Source organism: Myripristis murdjan, chromosome 15 (genome assembly GCF_902150065.1).
Source record: "Myripristis murdjan chromosome 15, fMyrMur1.1, whole genome shotgun sequence".
NCBI classification, from domain to species: domain Eukaryota; kingdom Metazoa; phylum Chordata; class Actinopteri; order Holocentriformes; family Holocentridae; genus Myripristis; species Myripristis murdjan.
In genome coordinates, this window is record NC_043994.1 from 2,319,509 (window position 1) to 2,337,765 (window position 18,257).

Consider the following 18,257-nt stretch of genomic DNA (forward strand, 5'->3'; position numbering starts at 1 on the left):
ATTGCTCATCAGCAGGTCAGTCACACTCAGGCCCAGTTACTTCACTCACAGAGGCAGAAATTCTTATTACCTTTTACCAGCTTGGGGCTAGTGAGGCTGAGCATACCAGCATGGCCAGAGAGATCAAGGCCACTAGCCAGCCAAACCGGGCCACACAGGATGTCCTCCTTATGGTCCTCTAGGAATGGACATAGCATGGAGCCTGAAGGAGAAACAACCACATTTGTACATGGGCTGAAAAAAGCTGTGTTCTCTGAAGATGTTGTCTGTTAGTTCAGCTCTTTACCTGATGTCTCCTCTATGTCCATGAACTGGATATCCTCTGTAAAGTCTTGCAGAAGGGGCTGGCCATTTCTTTCACCGTTGGCATGGAGGACATGGGACAAGGGGAAGGAGATCTGTCTGTCCACTGCCGTCTCTGACAGATGAGAATTCAGATACAAATGCAAGGTTACTGCTTCTGAACTTCTAAACCATGTTATCATGACAAGCAACACAATCAACAAATCAATGGAAGTCCATTCATTTCCTACAGAGTTGACTGCCCATCCATATATTGGCCAGGCATCCCAGGTCAAACGGCTTGTTGTTTCAGACAATCCAACTTTATCATAGAGCTAGCTCAAAGCTTTAAAAAACAGCCATCTTACTCAGTATTTTTTTTTTTTTTTAAGAAGAAAGGTGTTCATCAGTAGTCACTGTGTGACTTTGATTGCCTTAAGTCACTTTGAAACAAAGAAGTAAACAAAAAGTCTTGTGTAGTCGCTGAAAGCTGATTAGTGCCACTATCCACTATCCAGATAAAAGTAATGCTAACATTGCAGGGAGTAATTACTCAGGAAAAACACAAGGCACACTACAAATAAAGACCTATGGTCAGGGTGTAGTAGAAGAGTCACCTCAGAATCAACCTTTCAATATGACAAATCAACTCTTCAGGGTTTATGGGTGTAATTACAAGGCTTTCAAGGAGGGTTTATCAGAACGCAGTATCCTTACCACTGACTTTGCCCAGCCCAGGGGCTTTGTTCTTTAGCAGGGTGACCTGGATCTGAGGAATGTTGGTGATGTTGGCATTCATGACAAACTTGAAGTCCACGTGGCCCACCATGCAGGCCTTGGGCAGCACCAGTTCAAAGACATGTTCGTCCCAACTTGAGCTGGAGAGAAAAAATGTGTCACAAGTTCATTAGACATTAAAGTAGAAGTATGGCAGTTGTCTTTTTTTTTTTTTTTTTTTTTTAGCAGAATTTCCACCCTGGCTTTAATGTAAAATTCCATGACATTCCATGGCAAAGCCCAAGTGCTTCCTCACCCAAATTGTTATCATTCTATCTACTGGCCCTCATCAAAGTCAAAACTGCAAGTAACACTCTGCATAGTCGCTAGCGCAGCTCCATGTCAGCATTCTCCTAAACAACTTCTGTTCAGGAACTGGAACTGGAATTATCTAAAAAGTTGAAAAAGTTAAAAAAAAAAAAAAAAAAAAAAAAAGGGGGGGGGAGGGTCCTAAAAAATAACCATAAAATTACTTCACAGTTCATTTCCTTATACTTTCCTTGATCATAATCATGCCTTTAAATGACTTTACTGAGAATGAGCCTACCTAGATCTAACATATCAACAATCAATCACAGAACAGCATGATGAAACACAAAAGCAGATCCATCAACTAAATGTTTCAGATTACCTATCACTTTGGAGCTTCCAGGTGCGGGTGTGTTGGGCTGCATCTCCATGATGCTGCTGGTGAAGGTGCTGAGGGTGGCGTCGCTGCTGCTGCTCTTGCTGTACCTCCACCCAGCAAGGCGGAACAGTGGCCGAGAAGCGTGGCGTTAGAGTCTCAAAGCGAGTAAGCTCCACCAGCGACGTCAGGCTCTCTGTGGTCAATGTTTGGTCCACCAGGAGGTCCACTCCTGCAGAAGGGCAACAAGTATCATTTCACCCCCTCCATTGTGGAACTTAAATCTCGTTGACAACAGCAAACAGGTCATCCCACACAAATGATGCAGACACTCCTTGGGCAGGATAACAAGAAGATGCATCACTGACACTGGCACTGCAGTGGTTGTGGCTCTTTGAATTTTAAAATTCAGTCCTATATTTGTAGTGTATCCATCAGGTTAAATGGTATGATTTTTTAAATGCCAGAACATAGTGCCACCACGTACTACCTCTGGAGTTGGACAGGGGTTACGTTTGCTTTTTTGTTAGCAGGATGTTACTAAAAGTTATGTACAGATTTGCATGAAACTTAAAAGGCTGATCAAGGGTCAAGGAAGGGCTGATTTACTTCTCACACTGACTGGCTGCAGGGAGGTGCCGTAGTGGGTTTGATTGGTGAATAACCAACACCCGCAACTAACTTAACATGATAAAATTGGTTAGGCGATATAGGGGTCATGATTTGATACATACAATTTAAGAATAAAAAAGTAAAACTATGCAGGATTAAATTTATGTCTACAATTTGCTAGAATGTAAAAAAAAAAAATGTTGAATGTTGTCAGTATAAAATGCAAATACAATATCAATGGAAACACTGCATGAACTTTTTGAAACCCAAAAGCCTGGGGGTTGGCTTTTATTTTGAAAGGTTTTATTAAACCCTCTGAACAATATTCATGTTACTTCTTTTTATTTTTTATTTTTTGGGGAATTTCTTTCTTAATTTTCTGGTTATTTTTACATCCTTTTCTGCAGTTGTATGGTAATTTTCTTGTAATTTTCTTTAAAATGGGTAAATATTCTTCTTTTTTTTTTTAAACTTAATTTTAAAAATACACAGTAATTCTGATAATTATAAAAAAATATTTTTGTGTAATTTCTCCAGTAATTTCTTCCTGATTTTATGGTAGTTTTGTTTTTGCTAATTTTCCTGATTTTTTGATAACTTTCAATTACTTTTTCATTCATGCCTACAGAACATACTCACACTCAAAATGCCATAGATCTTAAATAAATTCAACATTTGCACAGGCAACTCACATGAAAACAAAGAAAGGACAGAAGTAAAGAATCAACATTTGGGAGAAAACTCAGCTTGTATGAACAATGTTTAAGTTGAATTTTGGGGAGTCACGACAAGCGAGAGTGTTTTTGGAGCTATACTGAAGATAAATCTACAAAGTGCAGAAGACATGAATTAAAAAAAGAAAGAACTATGAGACTGAGGAGATCACACAGTAAACAATGTCCACACAATAAACTGAAGCCAGTATTACGCCAGTATTTCATTCTATTGTTCCTTATCAAGACCACGCACCTGAAACTGTTATTTTATCGTTTTGAAGTTATGAGCACATCCATTCGTTATAATCATCATTACAGCCTCATGTCCCAGCCCAAAATGAGGACCTATGTCCAGTTTGTGCCAACCCTACCTGTGATCCCAGGGCTGGAAGGGTTGGAGCAGGGTTTGGCCCCCTCCAGCAGCTGTTCAGTCCCTTTAGCAAGGGGCCCGTCGACGAACATGTCGCCATCATCTATATCATCACACACACCTCCAATTTGAAGGAAATGAAGTTCTCCACCTTAAGACAGGATTAAAAAGAAACAGGATTTTAAAAACGAAAGGAGCAGCACTTTATTAATCATCTCACACACACACACACACACACACACACACACACACACACACACACACACACACACACACAGCTGGGTCTGCTAGGCTTTCAAATACAATTGTTTAATATATCGTAAAACTTCAATTAAAAGCCCTTCAATGAAGAGTCTCTTTTATTGGGCGGGTACTGCTATACTTTGACATATAAATGTCAGTCCCTAATAGAAGACAGTTCACATTCACCCCACAAAACAAACCACTCCAGAGTTTGTTTGTAACCAACAGTGTCTCAGTCCAGTTGTTCTGGTCCACACCTGAGTGAGCTTGCTGGTTCCACACCTGCCCAAAAGCACTGTAGCAAGCAGTGAACATGCCTCAAGCTCAATTTAACCCGACTATACAAATCAGTTGTGAAAACATCCTTTGAGTTTATAATTCTCAAACCAAACCCTGTTGAGTTCAATTGATTTAATAAACAGGTGTGGCAGGTCAGATTCTGTGCTGCTGTTTTATCGCTCCATATTCGCACAAGACCGAATTTTCCTTTCAAAACTCTAACTAACAAGCGAGTATGAGTGAGTTTCCTTGTGTCTTGCCCACATCAGACCACCCACTTCCAAGTCCAATCAGAAATTCCAGAGGGAAGAACGCTTTCTGGAATTGCATGACCATTTGAGATACCTGGCCAAAGTCTCTGCCGCAGCTCACAGCCCAACCCCATCAAGGGATGGTACATACTAATTTTTGACATTACCTTGTAAGATTCAGTAACCTAGATTCTGTGAAATAACATATGACTGCCCACACAACCAGAACAGAATAGTCTTTAACTCTCTGACACCATGATGCAGAGGTTCCGAACACAATCGACTAATCAATGGTCGCTCTGTTGCCTCGTGACTTTAGAGTTGGTTCTGTTGTCATAGAATTTGAAAACAGAAGAGAAGTTCATTCTGGTCTGTAATACCATGGCTGCTTTCAAATATACCAGGACTAGAGGATTGTCGTAGGACCCAATCATTTTGAGCTAGATAGCCATCATTAAAGCAGCACTTGGCAGCTTTAACAGCATTGTGAAATGCTGCCGAATCAATGGTTACCACACACAGACACACAAGTGTTCTTTTGTCATTTGAATGCCTCCTTAAAAAAAGAGCTGTGACAGTGATTTTGCATGTTTCATGTAATATCTATAAAATGTACAATTGTCATGTCTCTGCTATATGTTTCCCAAAGCAAGCAGTCATATCTTAGAATTCCCACATTATTTTTCCTAACCAATTAACCAGCCACTGGTTTCAATTCATTATACTATGATATGAAAATGAACTTTCAGAGTGTTTCTGTTTTGATGACTTGAAATTGGGTGGAGCGAAATGGTCCCCATGCCGTAAAGTAGTCCCCAGGGAAACATTTGCTTTACACACTAAATTATCAGTTCCATGGTTTATGAACGATGATGAATTTGGTAGTTGCAGCAGCAGAACATTATAAGGTGGTTGTTTCAACCAAAAATTCAATTTTAAAAATGTATGGATTTTGATTATATGTTGTGACATGTTCAGTACACAAGCATCATTTGCAAAATGATTTGTTGCAATGTAAAATGTTGGGTAATTGTAGTAAATAGGCAAAATATCCAAAATCATTCTTATGGTCCTTTATCCATCTCTCTAAAACATACTCACCTTTTGTGCAGGCACACAGGCGGTCCGTCCCAGAGCAATAGGTGACCGAGACAAAGGGATCTGTCTCCTCTGCTGAACCCTCCCTCTTGGGTGGCTCCACCTTGGCCAGGACTTCCAAGGTGGACAGGTCCAGGATCATAATGTACCCAGCCTGGGTAGTCACCACTAAGTGGCCCAAGCCGGACACCTCCAGCCGTTTGGCCTCTTTGGGGCTTGAAGTGGTGGTGGAAGGAGTAATGACAGTGGTGCTGGTGCCGGTTGTGGCTGCTCCACACACAGTCCCCGTTCCAGACCCAGCACATCCTGCAGAGCTCGTCCCAAAGCCAGATAAGCCATTTTTTGGACCAGGAGGGAGAGCATCCTCAGGGGCTTCCTCACTGTCATCCTCCCTGCCATCCAGCACATCTGGAGGAAGTAATATGAGTGAGGTGATGGCATCACGAGGGTCCCGGATGTGCTGCACCTTGACAGGTTCCTCGTCCAAGGTAACAATGCGGGTGGAGTAGTTAAGTTTGTAGATTGCAAGATAACCTCCTCCACTCCCACTACCCAGGGATCGCTGCTGCTGCTGTTGGTCACCTGGAGGCAGGATGAGGGGTGTCTGGGGGGGTGAGCCCCCAGGATGATGGGCTTCCACCCCATTAGGTATTGGGTGGAGGGGGTCACCTTTGCGCTGACTGCAGAGGGCAGAATGCAGGCGGTTAAGGTTGTTGAGAGCCTCTACTTGGTTTATAGCGCTGAGAGATTCAACGCCACATGGTTGTAGCCCCACCAAAAGATGCACACCATCCCAGCAGGGCGTGATAGAGTCCACATAAAGATTCTCCTCTTCCAGGTGTTTGGGCAGTCTCAAGCACTGTACCAGGGCTCCAGGTCGAGGCGGACTGGAGACAGTGGCAGCAGCCAGTGTGCTCCATTTGTCCACATGGCCATCCAGCCCTGCCAGGTTAGCCGCTGCATCAGCAAACTGCTGAATATAGGTGATGGGTGGGTCCTGAAGGAGCAGCTGCTCGTGTGTATCAAATTCCATCTCTATGATTTGTGGCACAGTGAAGCCCTCCTCGTGGAGCCCCTTGCTCATTAGGTTGTTCATTTGAGTAAACACCTTCCCTGATGACTTGTCATCCACCTCCTTGATGCTGTACAGCAGCAGCACGGGGATAGTCCTGCGCACAGCCAGCATGGAGGAAGGGCTCGGAGGTAGGGGCCCTACTAAGTTGGAGAAGCCCAGCTCCTGGGCTGCTGTTGTTGGGTTGCAGGTCTCTATCTCCATGGGTCCCTGGTCCTGTAGGGGCCCGGTATGGAAGGGCTCAGGGCCCTGAGTCCTACAGGGACTATCCATCGTCCTGCGTCCCAGTGCTGCGCTTGTCGGTGGGGGTCCAGCCAGGGGTGAACTGGCTGCTGAGCGGTAGCTGAGCAAGCCTCCAGCCAACAGACAGGGAAAGGGAATGTTGTGGTGGTCAGGGACCTTGTCCTTGGCCTTGTCCTGGCCATGGGCCTTGGCTTGGGCCAATGAAGGGTTGGCCCCCAGCTCCTCCAGGTCCTTGACAGTGTCCTCAAGCACACTGGCCACCACTTCCCACTGGAGCTTCTCTGGCTGCTGCAGCACACTGAGAGCTGTCACCCCGAGGCTCACCTCCATGCTTTCCCGCTGGGACGGCTGACCTAAAACATTTTTTTTTTAAAAAGAGAAAAACAAAGGTTAAAGGTTACAATTTTCACGAGATTTGGTGAAGTATTAACAAGCACTGTTGATGAAATCAACAGTGCTCAATAACAGATATTGTTACTGTTATCATATGGACAGCAGCCCTGTGTGTCCATTTCAGGATCCAACCCATATTTCAAGAGGTGTGTATCAGGTTTAGAAAGCATGTGGAAAGAACAAATGATGGGTGGCATGGATGGAACCTCCATACCTGTTACTGACTCTGATCTGGAATGCTCATCGCTGTCTGAGTCCTCTAACTGGTCATCGCTGGAAGAGAAGAAATAGACAGGATTACAGACCACCAGGGTTGTTACACTTGTTTAGGTGTCACTGTACCAAAACCATTATGGTCTCCACCACTGTGAGCATTTAGAGTTTACGCACAGTGAGTCGGTCACTGAATCACTGGACAGTGGTTTTATTGATTTTATTAAGTCTGTGTTTATGAGGCATCAATGAAAACAAGAGAAACTGATGTTTACATTTGCTGAAACAGAGAAAGATTCATTCACACTGTCCAACGCAATGCTGTGAAATCATGATATCATGGCATCATGAATTTAGTGATATAGTGACATCCTGCAATCTAAATAACTTGTGGATGAGTTGCAAAATCTGAACAGATTTGCAAACCTATATGCATCTGTGTAAAAGTGTGTGTGCATTTGTGCTCTAATGTGTGTATCACCTGTCTCCCTCAAGCTTGGGGAGATCCGAGCAGGAGGAGGATTCCTCCAGCCAGGCCAGAGTTGGTCTCCGGGACTCAGTCAGCGCCTGCTGGTTCTGCTCCCCGCCACACAGAATCAGCTGCTTCAGGATGGCAGGGTCGTACGGGTTGATCTCAAACTTCAAGTGAACCTGATCGATCACCAACAGAATTTCAGTCACTTTCATTTAGAGCCAGACTGCCACAGCTATTTGATGGCTGATACTAATATGTTTACATTGTAACTGCCAATCAACAATATTTTTGCCAATTTTTGGTTGGTCTTAATTTAACCACAAAAAGGTGCATCAAAAGCTTAGCTGCGTCAAATCAGTGTCCCAAAATACCTGATTTTTTTATACTGTATTTTTTATTTTTAAAAAATGCTATGAATAATAACGACAATTATAATAATAATATTCATAGGCAACCAGTATAGTATTTATTAACTACACAGTCAATATTTTCAGAAAAACTGGGCCATTATGTCAGTCTAAATTTATTTAGCTCAACCGGTTAATACTTTGAGGCTTTTTGCAAAACAAATTTCCAAAGTGTGTGGTAAGAAAAGGTTATGTTTAAGTAATTTGAGTCTGACCTTCATCATCTTGGAGACATCCCAGATGCAGATCTTTCCCCTCTTGGTGGCGGCAGCCAGGAAGTGGGGGCAGCTGCCAAAGCCATAGCAGGCGATCTTATCTGAACTGTCGGGGCTGCTGGGAAATTGGGCCGGGCTGGTGGCCAGAGTCACGGACAGCGGCACATTCTGAGTGTGCTCACCCTTCACAAATGGACAGTTGGGGGAATGTCGCTCATGTTCAGACCTAAGGAAGGGAGATAAAAGAGAAATGTTTTAATAAATAAATTCAGATAAATAAATTTTATCTGAAATGCCTGACAGAGCCGGACTGGGAATAAATAAATACAATAAAATACAATACAGTACGTTCCAGTACGTCATTTTATTAGGTTCCCTGATGTAGCAACTGTGTAAAAGCTCTATTTTTGTTTGTAATGCTTTTACCCCATGTGCCACGTACACCAAGGTTCATTTGCTGTTCTGCGTTGTGAGTGTCACCACAGCTACACTGTTTAAGCCTACGCCAGTGCAGGTATATATAGTTTTGTGTTGGAAAATCTGTGAACACACTGTGACAACTGACAACAGATTTCATTAGTTCGGTACTAAAGAAGCACTGATAAAATGGAAGAAATTTTGTTTATATTCTCTGGAATGAAGAGTTCACTCTCAGATACACCGGCAGTGTCCAAAACCATGTTATGGGAAGTTTCTCACCCTGAACTTTGTGACAACTTTGTTGCAGTTGGCAACATCAGAAACCAATTTTCCAACCACCTTTCATTCAAGACAGTTGAAGAACAACTAGGCTTTGGCAGCATCTGTTTTTTCATACCTTCATACCTTCTGACAGTGCAAGAGGTCATCATAAGATGTCAAAATAAAGTCATATGTGGCAATCATTGGGATTAAACCCAAAAGGGGGCAGAAGCATTTTTGTTTTTTTACTAGTTCTGTAACGTTATCCCCACCACTTGCAATCACCATCTTTCTCAGTTCAGCTTCCTGTTCCACCAGTAGAGACTGACCTCTGGTGGTGTATGCTGTGCACTACAATAAATTACCTCAACATAGCAACTCCGTATCTGTTGAAAAGAGAGAAGAGGATCTGTATTTCTGGCAGTAATGAAAGTTATATCTTCAGGATCAACACCTTCCTGTACCGTAATACCTTGAGCCGCCCAAGCCTAACAACAACTGACATCATGTCGACTTCACTGTCCGTGGAAATAAACTTGCAAAACATGGAAGAAGTACAAGACGGTCTTGCAAACCAATCACAGATCTAAAAGCTTGCATCGCTGTATATACAGTTACATTTGTGAAGACGTGCATGTAAGTTTGGATGGCAGCCTCTGTGGGTTATGCATTAGCCACAGACAACTGCGTAGCTGTGGCAGAATTCTGACGGAAAATATAACTTGACCTTTACATGCATTTTTATGAGAAGCCAGGCCTCACTTTAGCCAGTTGGTGTGAAACGTTAATCAGTTCTCCTTTGCCTCATGACCAACCTTTCCACTGAGTGTCATACTGATCCGTTCATAACTTTTTGAGATATCCTGCTAATAATCCCCCCTCCTCCCCTACTCCACTGGTGGACGTAAATATACAACTGCAGTGAGCAACATGATAAACGCTAGCCCTTCTGGCAAGCAAAAAAGGAGAAAAAAATCATATAAACACAACCAAAATAAATAAAAGGAAAGGTTTATAACTTTCACTCACCATGGCTCATCTGTAGGCTCCCAACAGACCAGACAGACGCTGCAGGTGAAACACATGGCTCTGTCATCACCTGTAGATGCAGGCTGCAAGAGAAGGAGACAGAAAAATAGTAAACCCAGATTCACATAGTGAGCGACTTCACATAGGAATCACAGCACAATATAACAAGCTACAATACCACTTGCATGAAAATCAGTGTTGCTCATGATAACACCAAAATGTATACTTCTGTTGAGAAGGCACTCTTATGATCATGAGTCACTGACATGACAGCAAAGCAAAGTTAAACTGCTGATGGGCTGATGTTTTTTTTTCTTACATGAAAACTTACATGAAAAAAGTTTATAATTTGTCATTCAAAATGCTACAGTAATGCTTTGAGTTTGAGCAAAGTGACAGCAAGGCAAGAAAATCAGTGTGCAATTTTTTTGTTGAACTATGTTTTTGCACCAAGTGTATCTTAACATAGTCAGCCATGCAGTTCAGTTATCCTTAAAGGGATGTTTCACACATTTAGAAAAACTTAAAATTATTTATCCCACTAAGTGTTAGCCTCCTGCCATTGAGTCCACCATGTGGAAGGGACGCGAAAGCTCCCCTGCAGTGCTGCTGCTAGGTTACTAACTCATACAAGTATGAGGAGTCACATCATGCTAGCTCTTAAGATGCTGCACTGACCATGCACATTTGCACATTGCCCACATCTATGCACATTGTATACATCGATGCACACTGTTTTTTTGTTTTTTTATCATCTATTTATCAGCTATTTATCATCTGTTTATACTGTAAATTTGCACATTGCCCACATCTATGCACATTGTATACATCGTTTTTTGCACATTGTTTTTTGCACATTGGGTACTTAGATCTTTAGATCTCGAGTGTCATCTTTATTCTTTATTTTTTATTTACTTAATCTTGTACTCTGTGGATACTGCTGAAAACTGTGAATTTCCTTCGGGATGAACAAAGTATCTATCTATCTATCTATCTATCTGACAACCGGTATCTTTCAGAAATGATTTTAAAAGTCTCTTTCTAGTTAGTAGTTAGTTTGTTAAATAACTTAATTAATGGATTAAGGCAGGTTTGTTTAAGAATATTAGCCAGCAGTCCAGCTCAGTGGCAGGAGGCTAACAGTTAGCATTTGGAGCATCCAGCCAGTATCCAGCACTCAGTAACAATGAGAGGAAGAGAGCACCACTACTGTCCTACAGAACAGCTAGAGGCCAAATAACATCAACATTTTTCAAAATGAGTGAGCCAAGTCTTTAAACTAAATGCAAATACTGTCCTTGAGTGTGTATAATAGACATCGACAAACCCAGGAGGAGTCCTCCTAGTGCATACCTGGTGGTAAAATCCTGCTTGGGCCATTGGGTCAGGCTGAGCCCACCTGTAGCCAGCATGAGGCCACGATGTGAATGTCTCCCTCCTGTTGGCCTCGCTGTACATCAATGACCTGGAAGGCAGGACCAAATTTGATGACAATTACAGATAACATGGATGTCTCCGTAAATACATACTTCACAAGCATTTTAGAGGGTTTTAGTGTACAGTGTTTTTTTTTATTCCTCAAAAGATGCAATATATCCCACCTTTTCCTATCCAATTCCAATGTTTTTTTTTTTTTGTTTTTTAACTAGCTACTTACCTATCTACTGAGCGCCCAGGGCCCACCCCCAGCTCAGGCCTGGCGCTTGACAAGAGGTAGGAGAGCCTGTCCATGATGGACGAGGCCACAGACAAGGCAGCCACGTTCTGATTGATTTTCTTCAGCTCATTGACGATGGCGCTGGCCACCAGCTTCAGCACATGGTGGGGCAGATGGAAGGTTACCGTTGCCCACTAGATGAACAAAAGACAGCACAAAACGGAAAGAGAGTATTATGGAATAAAGTCAAGGGGAGAATGCAATTTTGTTGTGTTGACGTCAAAAGATATATGATTCAGGTTACTCTGAAACACTGGAAGTGCAAGGGGAACATAAGCATGGTGGAATGTTTTAGTTAGATTGGCAACTGTCGCCAGCCAAATGCAGGTAAAGATTTGTTTATTTATATATTTGTTTATTCTTTCTTTAACCAGGAAGTCTGTAACTTTGTTAACTTCTGTTACATGGAAGACATGGTCTGGACAGCAGCAGCTAGCTGTACTTTGTTCTCAGCATTTCTATATAAGAATGAATGCAGTATTTGTGTTACATGTAAATATAACACAAATGCTGCAATGTATTGTATGAAATGTAAACTATGCTAATTTTCAAGTCTGAAAATTTTAAACAAGAAGCTGCAGAAAAGCACCATACAGTCACTTTGAATGTTTGACCCATTTGCTACAACTAGAGCACAGCGACCTTCGGGCATGTGTACCTTTCCCCTCTGTTTTTCATCCCAGGCTTACCCCTGATGCTTCCTGCTGCCACCCTGCCCTCCCCCTTAAAAATAGGCTTGAGTTCCACATGTGGAAAGGGTGAGACACAAATTTGTTTTACCATTTTGTGGGTTTAATGTAAGTAACACCCAAACCCAAATTAAGAACAGCCTGGAGCATCGAAGACACTTCACAGAGATGAAGCTAAAAAGCCAGGTTTATTTCAAGATTTCCAAATCATAACCGGATGATAAATACCAGCAAGACCTGCAATCAACTTTCACCACTATATTGCTGTCCAACTTCAACAGTGTCATTTACTACAGCATGTAAATTGTGAACGGCCCACCCCACTCCCACGAGACAAACAAATACACACACGTGGCTGCCACAAACACACACCCTCCCCCTTTCCCATATAATGATTCACAAATAATAGTGATTTTTAAAGTTGATACAAATTGATTTTCTCTATTGATCATTAACAGTCAGTAAAAACTTAAATGACTTCACAGTCATGCATTGTGATGCAATGGGACTTTACCTTGCTCACACACAAACAGCTCAAGAGAACTGGCTAAGTAATATGTGAACAAGCTTCTTTAACTTTAAGCACTGCTACTGGGGCAGAGTGAGCCTGGATTGAATGTTGTCGGAAGTTCAAGTGGGGCATTAGCTTCAACTTCTCAAACCCCCCCAAATTAAAACAACTGTTTTTTTCTCCAGTGGAGAGCATACTGATTCTACACCTCTCTTGGGTCATGTCTCATTTTCAGTTTCAGTTTTGTTTATGACAATGTCAAATTAAAACTTCCAAATACAGTTCTAACTGATCAACTCTCCAGCTGTCAAAACTCTTCTCTGAACTCTCAGCGTCAACCACTGTATCTGCCCTGATTGCATTTGCTGGTGGTGATCCCACTGCTGTCCTGCTATTTGTTGCCAAACAGTCCCACCATGCATTTCACACACCATGTGATGAGCCAAGACAGCGGTGCAGTGGAAAGCACTTACAGTCGTCACAGTTACAGCGATCAACAGCTTATATGGATCAAAAAACTTAGGACAAAATCATTCATATACAAGCTCTGTTTAAATAATCTCCTTATCATAATCAAGTAGTACACTGACAGTGTTCATTTGGGGTTTTTTCATACATGAAAATATATGAAATATGATGACTATAAAGCGGATCCACTGTATTTTGCAAAACAGCCCATTGTCTCAGATATGCGAAAAACTGCAATAACAGAAAAGCTATGCAACGTCAATAAAAATAACATACCCTAGATTCATGCTGAAGTCATTATGAATCGTTTGATACCTGTATGAGGCAGGTCGGGTGAAGGGTGTGCCCCGTTAATGCATTCAGAAAAATATACAGTGTGCCAGTCTTTAGACTCCGCAATAAGATAACCATTTTTGTCAATGCATCACTGACTTCTGATTTTTTTGTTTGTTTGTTTAGGTCTTGGTCAGATGATTTTAACATTGCTACAAACAGCATATGCTGCTTACCTGAATATCAAATGCAAAACCCAATCATTATGTGATCATTATGTGATTATTATGTGAATCATTATGTGATTATGTAAATGTGATTAATTTGCTGTGATAATGTTATTCCACACAGAGTGAACAAGTATGGACCTATGACAGCTTGAAATTTGTATGTTAGCCTTCTAACAATAATCTCACTGCGCCACAGAGCCGGCATCAGTGCTTCTATGTGCTTATACTGGGTTCACCTTGTCTTGCTGAAATGAAGTCACTTAAGCTGGAAAAGGGGAAAACTGGCCGAAAAGTTCAGCTGTAGCAAATTTCTCTTGATCAACAAGTTAACGATCCACTGCCATTGCCAAGCCTCCCTGGTCGCTCAAATCAATAGGACATCAATGGATTTCTGTTGCTACACTGAAGGTCATAACACTACACTCATCTCTGGATTGTTTTTACTATTTCTAAGTTAAATGTAAGAGTGGATGGTGGTTACTGGGACAGGAGGTCTGGTTGTTCCCTTGCCCATCTGTGGCCATTACTATGCTGATGACAGCTCTATGCTTTTACTCAAACGTTTTCAGTCAAAAACTTAGGAGCACAGAGAAATGACATGTTTGTGTGTTTATGTTTGTGGATGCAGCTGTGTAACCTAAGTGAATAATAATATGTATGTATTCATTTATAATGTTAATTATTTTACTCATTAATATCAATATGCTTCCACATTTGTAAACCTCATCTGCCTCCTGACAGCAGTCTGAAGTCTTGTGATAGGTAGACAGGGGTCTACTGTTGAAGCATCTCTGCAACATAAATGGGCTGAAAACTGAATCTCTACCAAAAAGTGACTGGCCCCAAAGCCTTGTGGCCAGAACACTGTAATTTATTAAAGCTTTTATACTGTATATTCTATTTTTATCCATTTTTGAGGGCACAGAAAGCTCTTACAGATACTGTCCTGAACAATATTTTAGGACTCACACACCTTATATCAGCTTTATTTGACTGAAAACAAGCTAATTCTTTTTTGAGCTCTCATCAAAGAAACGGTAATGGAAATAAAGTTTTCATACAACTAACCAGCAGGGTCACAGATCAGATCAGTCAAAAAAACTTTGACTTACAAATGTATCAAAACTACCTGACTTGTTTTTTCTACTGGCATAATCTGTTGTTAATTGTTTATGTGCTTAAGATGTTAATTTGGAACCAGTTTTGTTATGCTACTGAAGTGAATGGAGAGACACAACCACAGTATTGTGGACTGAAAGCCTAGGGGAGCAGAGCACAACTTGTCAGGATATTTCACCATCATGTAGACTCAAATAATGCCCAGTTAACTATGCAACACAACACTCTCAAAGTTCAGATCACCACTGTTTTTTCTCCCAGGCAAAATGCAGAATAGCACAGAAAAACTTGATTCACTGGCCAAGTTGGTTTCCAAAACCTCCCGACATTAGGTCATCTCTGAAAAGGTTATCTGACTCACCTTGGCCACTTTGTGATTGGCTGCTGTCTCATGTGAGGTATTCTTCAGGCCCTCTTTGAGCTGGGTGATGAACAGGTCGTAGCCTTCTGTGTTGGACACATCAATCTTCTCCTGACAGGCCGATAGCATTTGCTGGGCCTGGAGGGAGACAGACAAACACACACACACACATACGCTCTAATTACAACCAAGAAATGGTCTTATGCAATCTGGCTATCAAGACTTGCTGCCCATTACTGTGTACCGTGCCCTTTGTTGTGGAATCTAAAAATAATAACTGCTTTGGCTAACTGAGTCATTTGTTTGAATTAGTCAAGTCACACTTCGCAGATAGAGTCAGAACAGCAGACTTTAGAGTTAACTTGGGAAGCCAGAAACCACAAATCCCACAAAACAGAATTTGTTTAGAAATAAGCTATCTGAAGTAGCAGTGAAATGCAGAATCAATAACAGAACTCTATCAAATGTGAAAATGTAAGATTCAGGAGAAATTACTTTTAAGGATCTAGATACGAATGTGACCTTGACCAAAGGCCATGGTACAAAGTTCTGCCTTGAGGATGAAACCACTGACAGCCACAATTAGTTTTCTGTGTATACACTTTTTGATAGCAAAACATCTAACACATGAAAAGTAAACTGAGAAAAAAGAGCATTTTATGGGTCACTAACACCTTGGCTACATTGAACACGTAACGGATGCGGATCATTCACAGAGCAGATGTACCACAAAATGTATCTTTTTACTGGCTACACCTGTAGCACACATGCAGCACAGTGGTGTGTGAAAAGCCATAGGCAAAACAATTTTCATCAAGTTTGATACAGTAACATCTACAGCCTACAGCAAGCTATGTAAGGGATAAAGTTACTAAGTGACCACCAGCTGGTACTGGTAAAACAAATGCTGACAGGGCGATCAAAACAAATGCTGACAGGGTAATCAAAGCAGTCATTTCCTCTATCCTGGTAGTTTAACATATAAAATATAGACACTTTATGACCCATTTCTGTGTAAAAGGGCATGTACACCTCACACAACAAAATTTGGACAGAAGATTGGTCTATTTTTGAATTTCTAGCGCGGATCTCTGCAATACATACGCACCACTTACACGCCGCTCTCAAACCAGGTATAGCCACTTCCATTGATAATAGTGGAAGTGTTGCAGCCCGTGCCACCAACAGTCCATGCACATTACATGTTCAACATAGCCAGGGCATAAGAGATGACCACAAGAAGAGCCAAGTAAAACAAAACAGCATAAGAGTTTAGGTCAGTTCACAACTGGAGAGTTTGCTGCAGTGTGATTATATTTCACGGTTTGTGTCTTTTGAGTTTTTGTGCATAGTAATATTACTCTTTACATTACTTTAATATATTACTTTCACTAATGGCACATTACACTGACCAGTCCACCAAGTCCTTAAAAAAAAACTTCCACTTCCATCTCTATCTCACAAACAGACAATTTGAATCACCCGTCTGTCAACCATTTTCTGTTCTAAGTAATTCCAAGAATAACTCTCATAATAACACTACTCCAATTTGAACAGGAACTCACTACACTACTCAGATAATTAATATTTCATAAAGGGTTATGTAACTTGTTACCCCCAATCAGTGTTTCCAACACATATGTTATACCTGCGCGGGACACGTATGTTAACAGCCACCCATGTATAATTTGGCCCATTCAGGGTTTCCCATCAATGTATTGAACTGTGCCGCTCCGCCTCACCATCATGTAACCAGCACTTTGGTTTGCCACGACACAGACACACACAGTCTTAAACATGTAATTAATGGAATTGGACATTAAAATTTGATACCGTTTTGGTACCTTAAATGCCTCACTACTATGTATGAACTTGGATTGTGTGTTACCTTTTGGATGTGTAGAGGAGCACAGGACATTAATTTACATTAGAAATAAGAGATACCAGAAACAAGCTAATGTATTCTTTAAGAAAATTAAACATACAATTGTCACGCCCAGGAGACACCTGACTGGATGCGCCTTAACTTATTGGTACTGGCCGACGCCTGCTGCTACCTGAGCCCGGCACAGGTGAAATGAAACAAATTGAGCCATTACCATCCACTACTATTACATAGTTACTGATGGATTATATCAATGCAAATGGCAATAAAATGATGCATGGTCAAACAATGACAGGGCTGGTTTCCATAAAGATTTTTTTTTCTTCAAGAAGTCAGATATATAAGATGCAATTAGTGACTGTTTGCCAAAGTTGTAGTTGTCAGATTTGGATTTGCATTAATAGTCCATTGATGAGACCTTTTGATAACATGGCTGTTTATAAGGCTTGTTTAAAAGGTTCAACTCCTGAGAGTTATGCAGTTTTACATTTCTCAGATAGCCTATGGATAGCCCAAGAGTCCAGAGTTACCAACACATGAGATCAGAGTCAACTGTACAATTTGAAGTTTCACTTTTGTTTTCAAAGCTGAGAGCCCAGTAGCCTCTGTTGTGACAAAGTGACGCACACCTCCAAGCAGCAATAGAGACTGATTATATGTCTAAACATTAACTAGCTATTTGTTGTTTGGTGGCTATGTTGAGACACCACAGATGAATCTCCACAGTTTAATATGCGGACAACTCTGAAGACCATTAAATCAGTGAAAAGGTTATCACTGGCAACAGATTCAGCTTATCACTGACTGCCGATATAGTAACCATATCACCCAAACCTAATTCTTTGTTTTTGTTTGAAGCTAAAAATCAAATTAAAGAAAATTTCAACTCAAATAATTAGTGTCTGAATGGATGATGCTAACAGAAAGACAGCCATGATCAATAATATCAATAACATTAAGACCAATTCTACTCTTTACTTACGGTTTAACAAGATTAGAAATCAATGAGCAACTATTTAAAAA

General features: G+C 41.2%; 1 protein-coding gene across 10 annotated transcripts in view; it reads right to left on the minus strand.

Annotated features, from left to right (window-relative positions):
• Positions 1–18,257, minus strand: part of birc6 (baculoviral IAP repeat containing 6) — a 165,490-nt gene that overhangs the window by 138,863 nt on the left and 8,370 nt on the right. For all 10 annotated transcript variants that reach the window (XM_030070848.1, XM_030070857.1, XM_030070854.1 and 7 more), the window contains exons 3-15: positions 15,350–15,487; positions 11,639–11,832; positions 11,335–11,446; positions 9,982–10,064; positions 8,272–8,497; positions 7,656–7,825; positions 7,176–7,234; positions 5,257–6,921; positions 3,384–3,533; positions 1,691–1,916; positions 1,000–1,160; positions 287–418; positions 71–202 (exon numbers count right to left, since the gene is read on the minus strand). In XM_030070848.1, the coding sequence (XP_029926708.1) occupies positions 71–202; positions 287–418; positions 1,000–1,160; positions 1,691–1,916; positions 3,384–3,533; positions 5,257–6,921; positions 7,176–7,234; positions 7,656–7,825; positions 8,272–8,497; positions 9,982–10,064; positions 11,335–11,446; positions 11,639–11,832; positions 15,350–15,487 (3,448 nt within the window). The remainder of the gene's footprint in view (positions 1–70; positions 203–286; positions 419–999; positions 1,161–1,690; positions 1,917–3,383; positions 3,534–5,256; positions 6,922–7,175; positions 7,235–7,655; positions 7,826–8,271; positions 8,498–9,981; positions 10,065–11,334; positions 11,447–11,638; positions 11,833–15,349; positions 15,488–18,257) is intronic.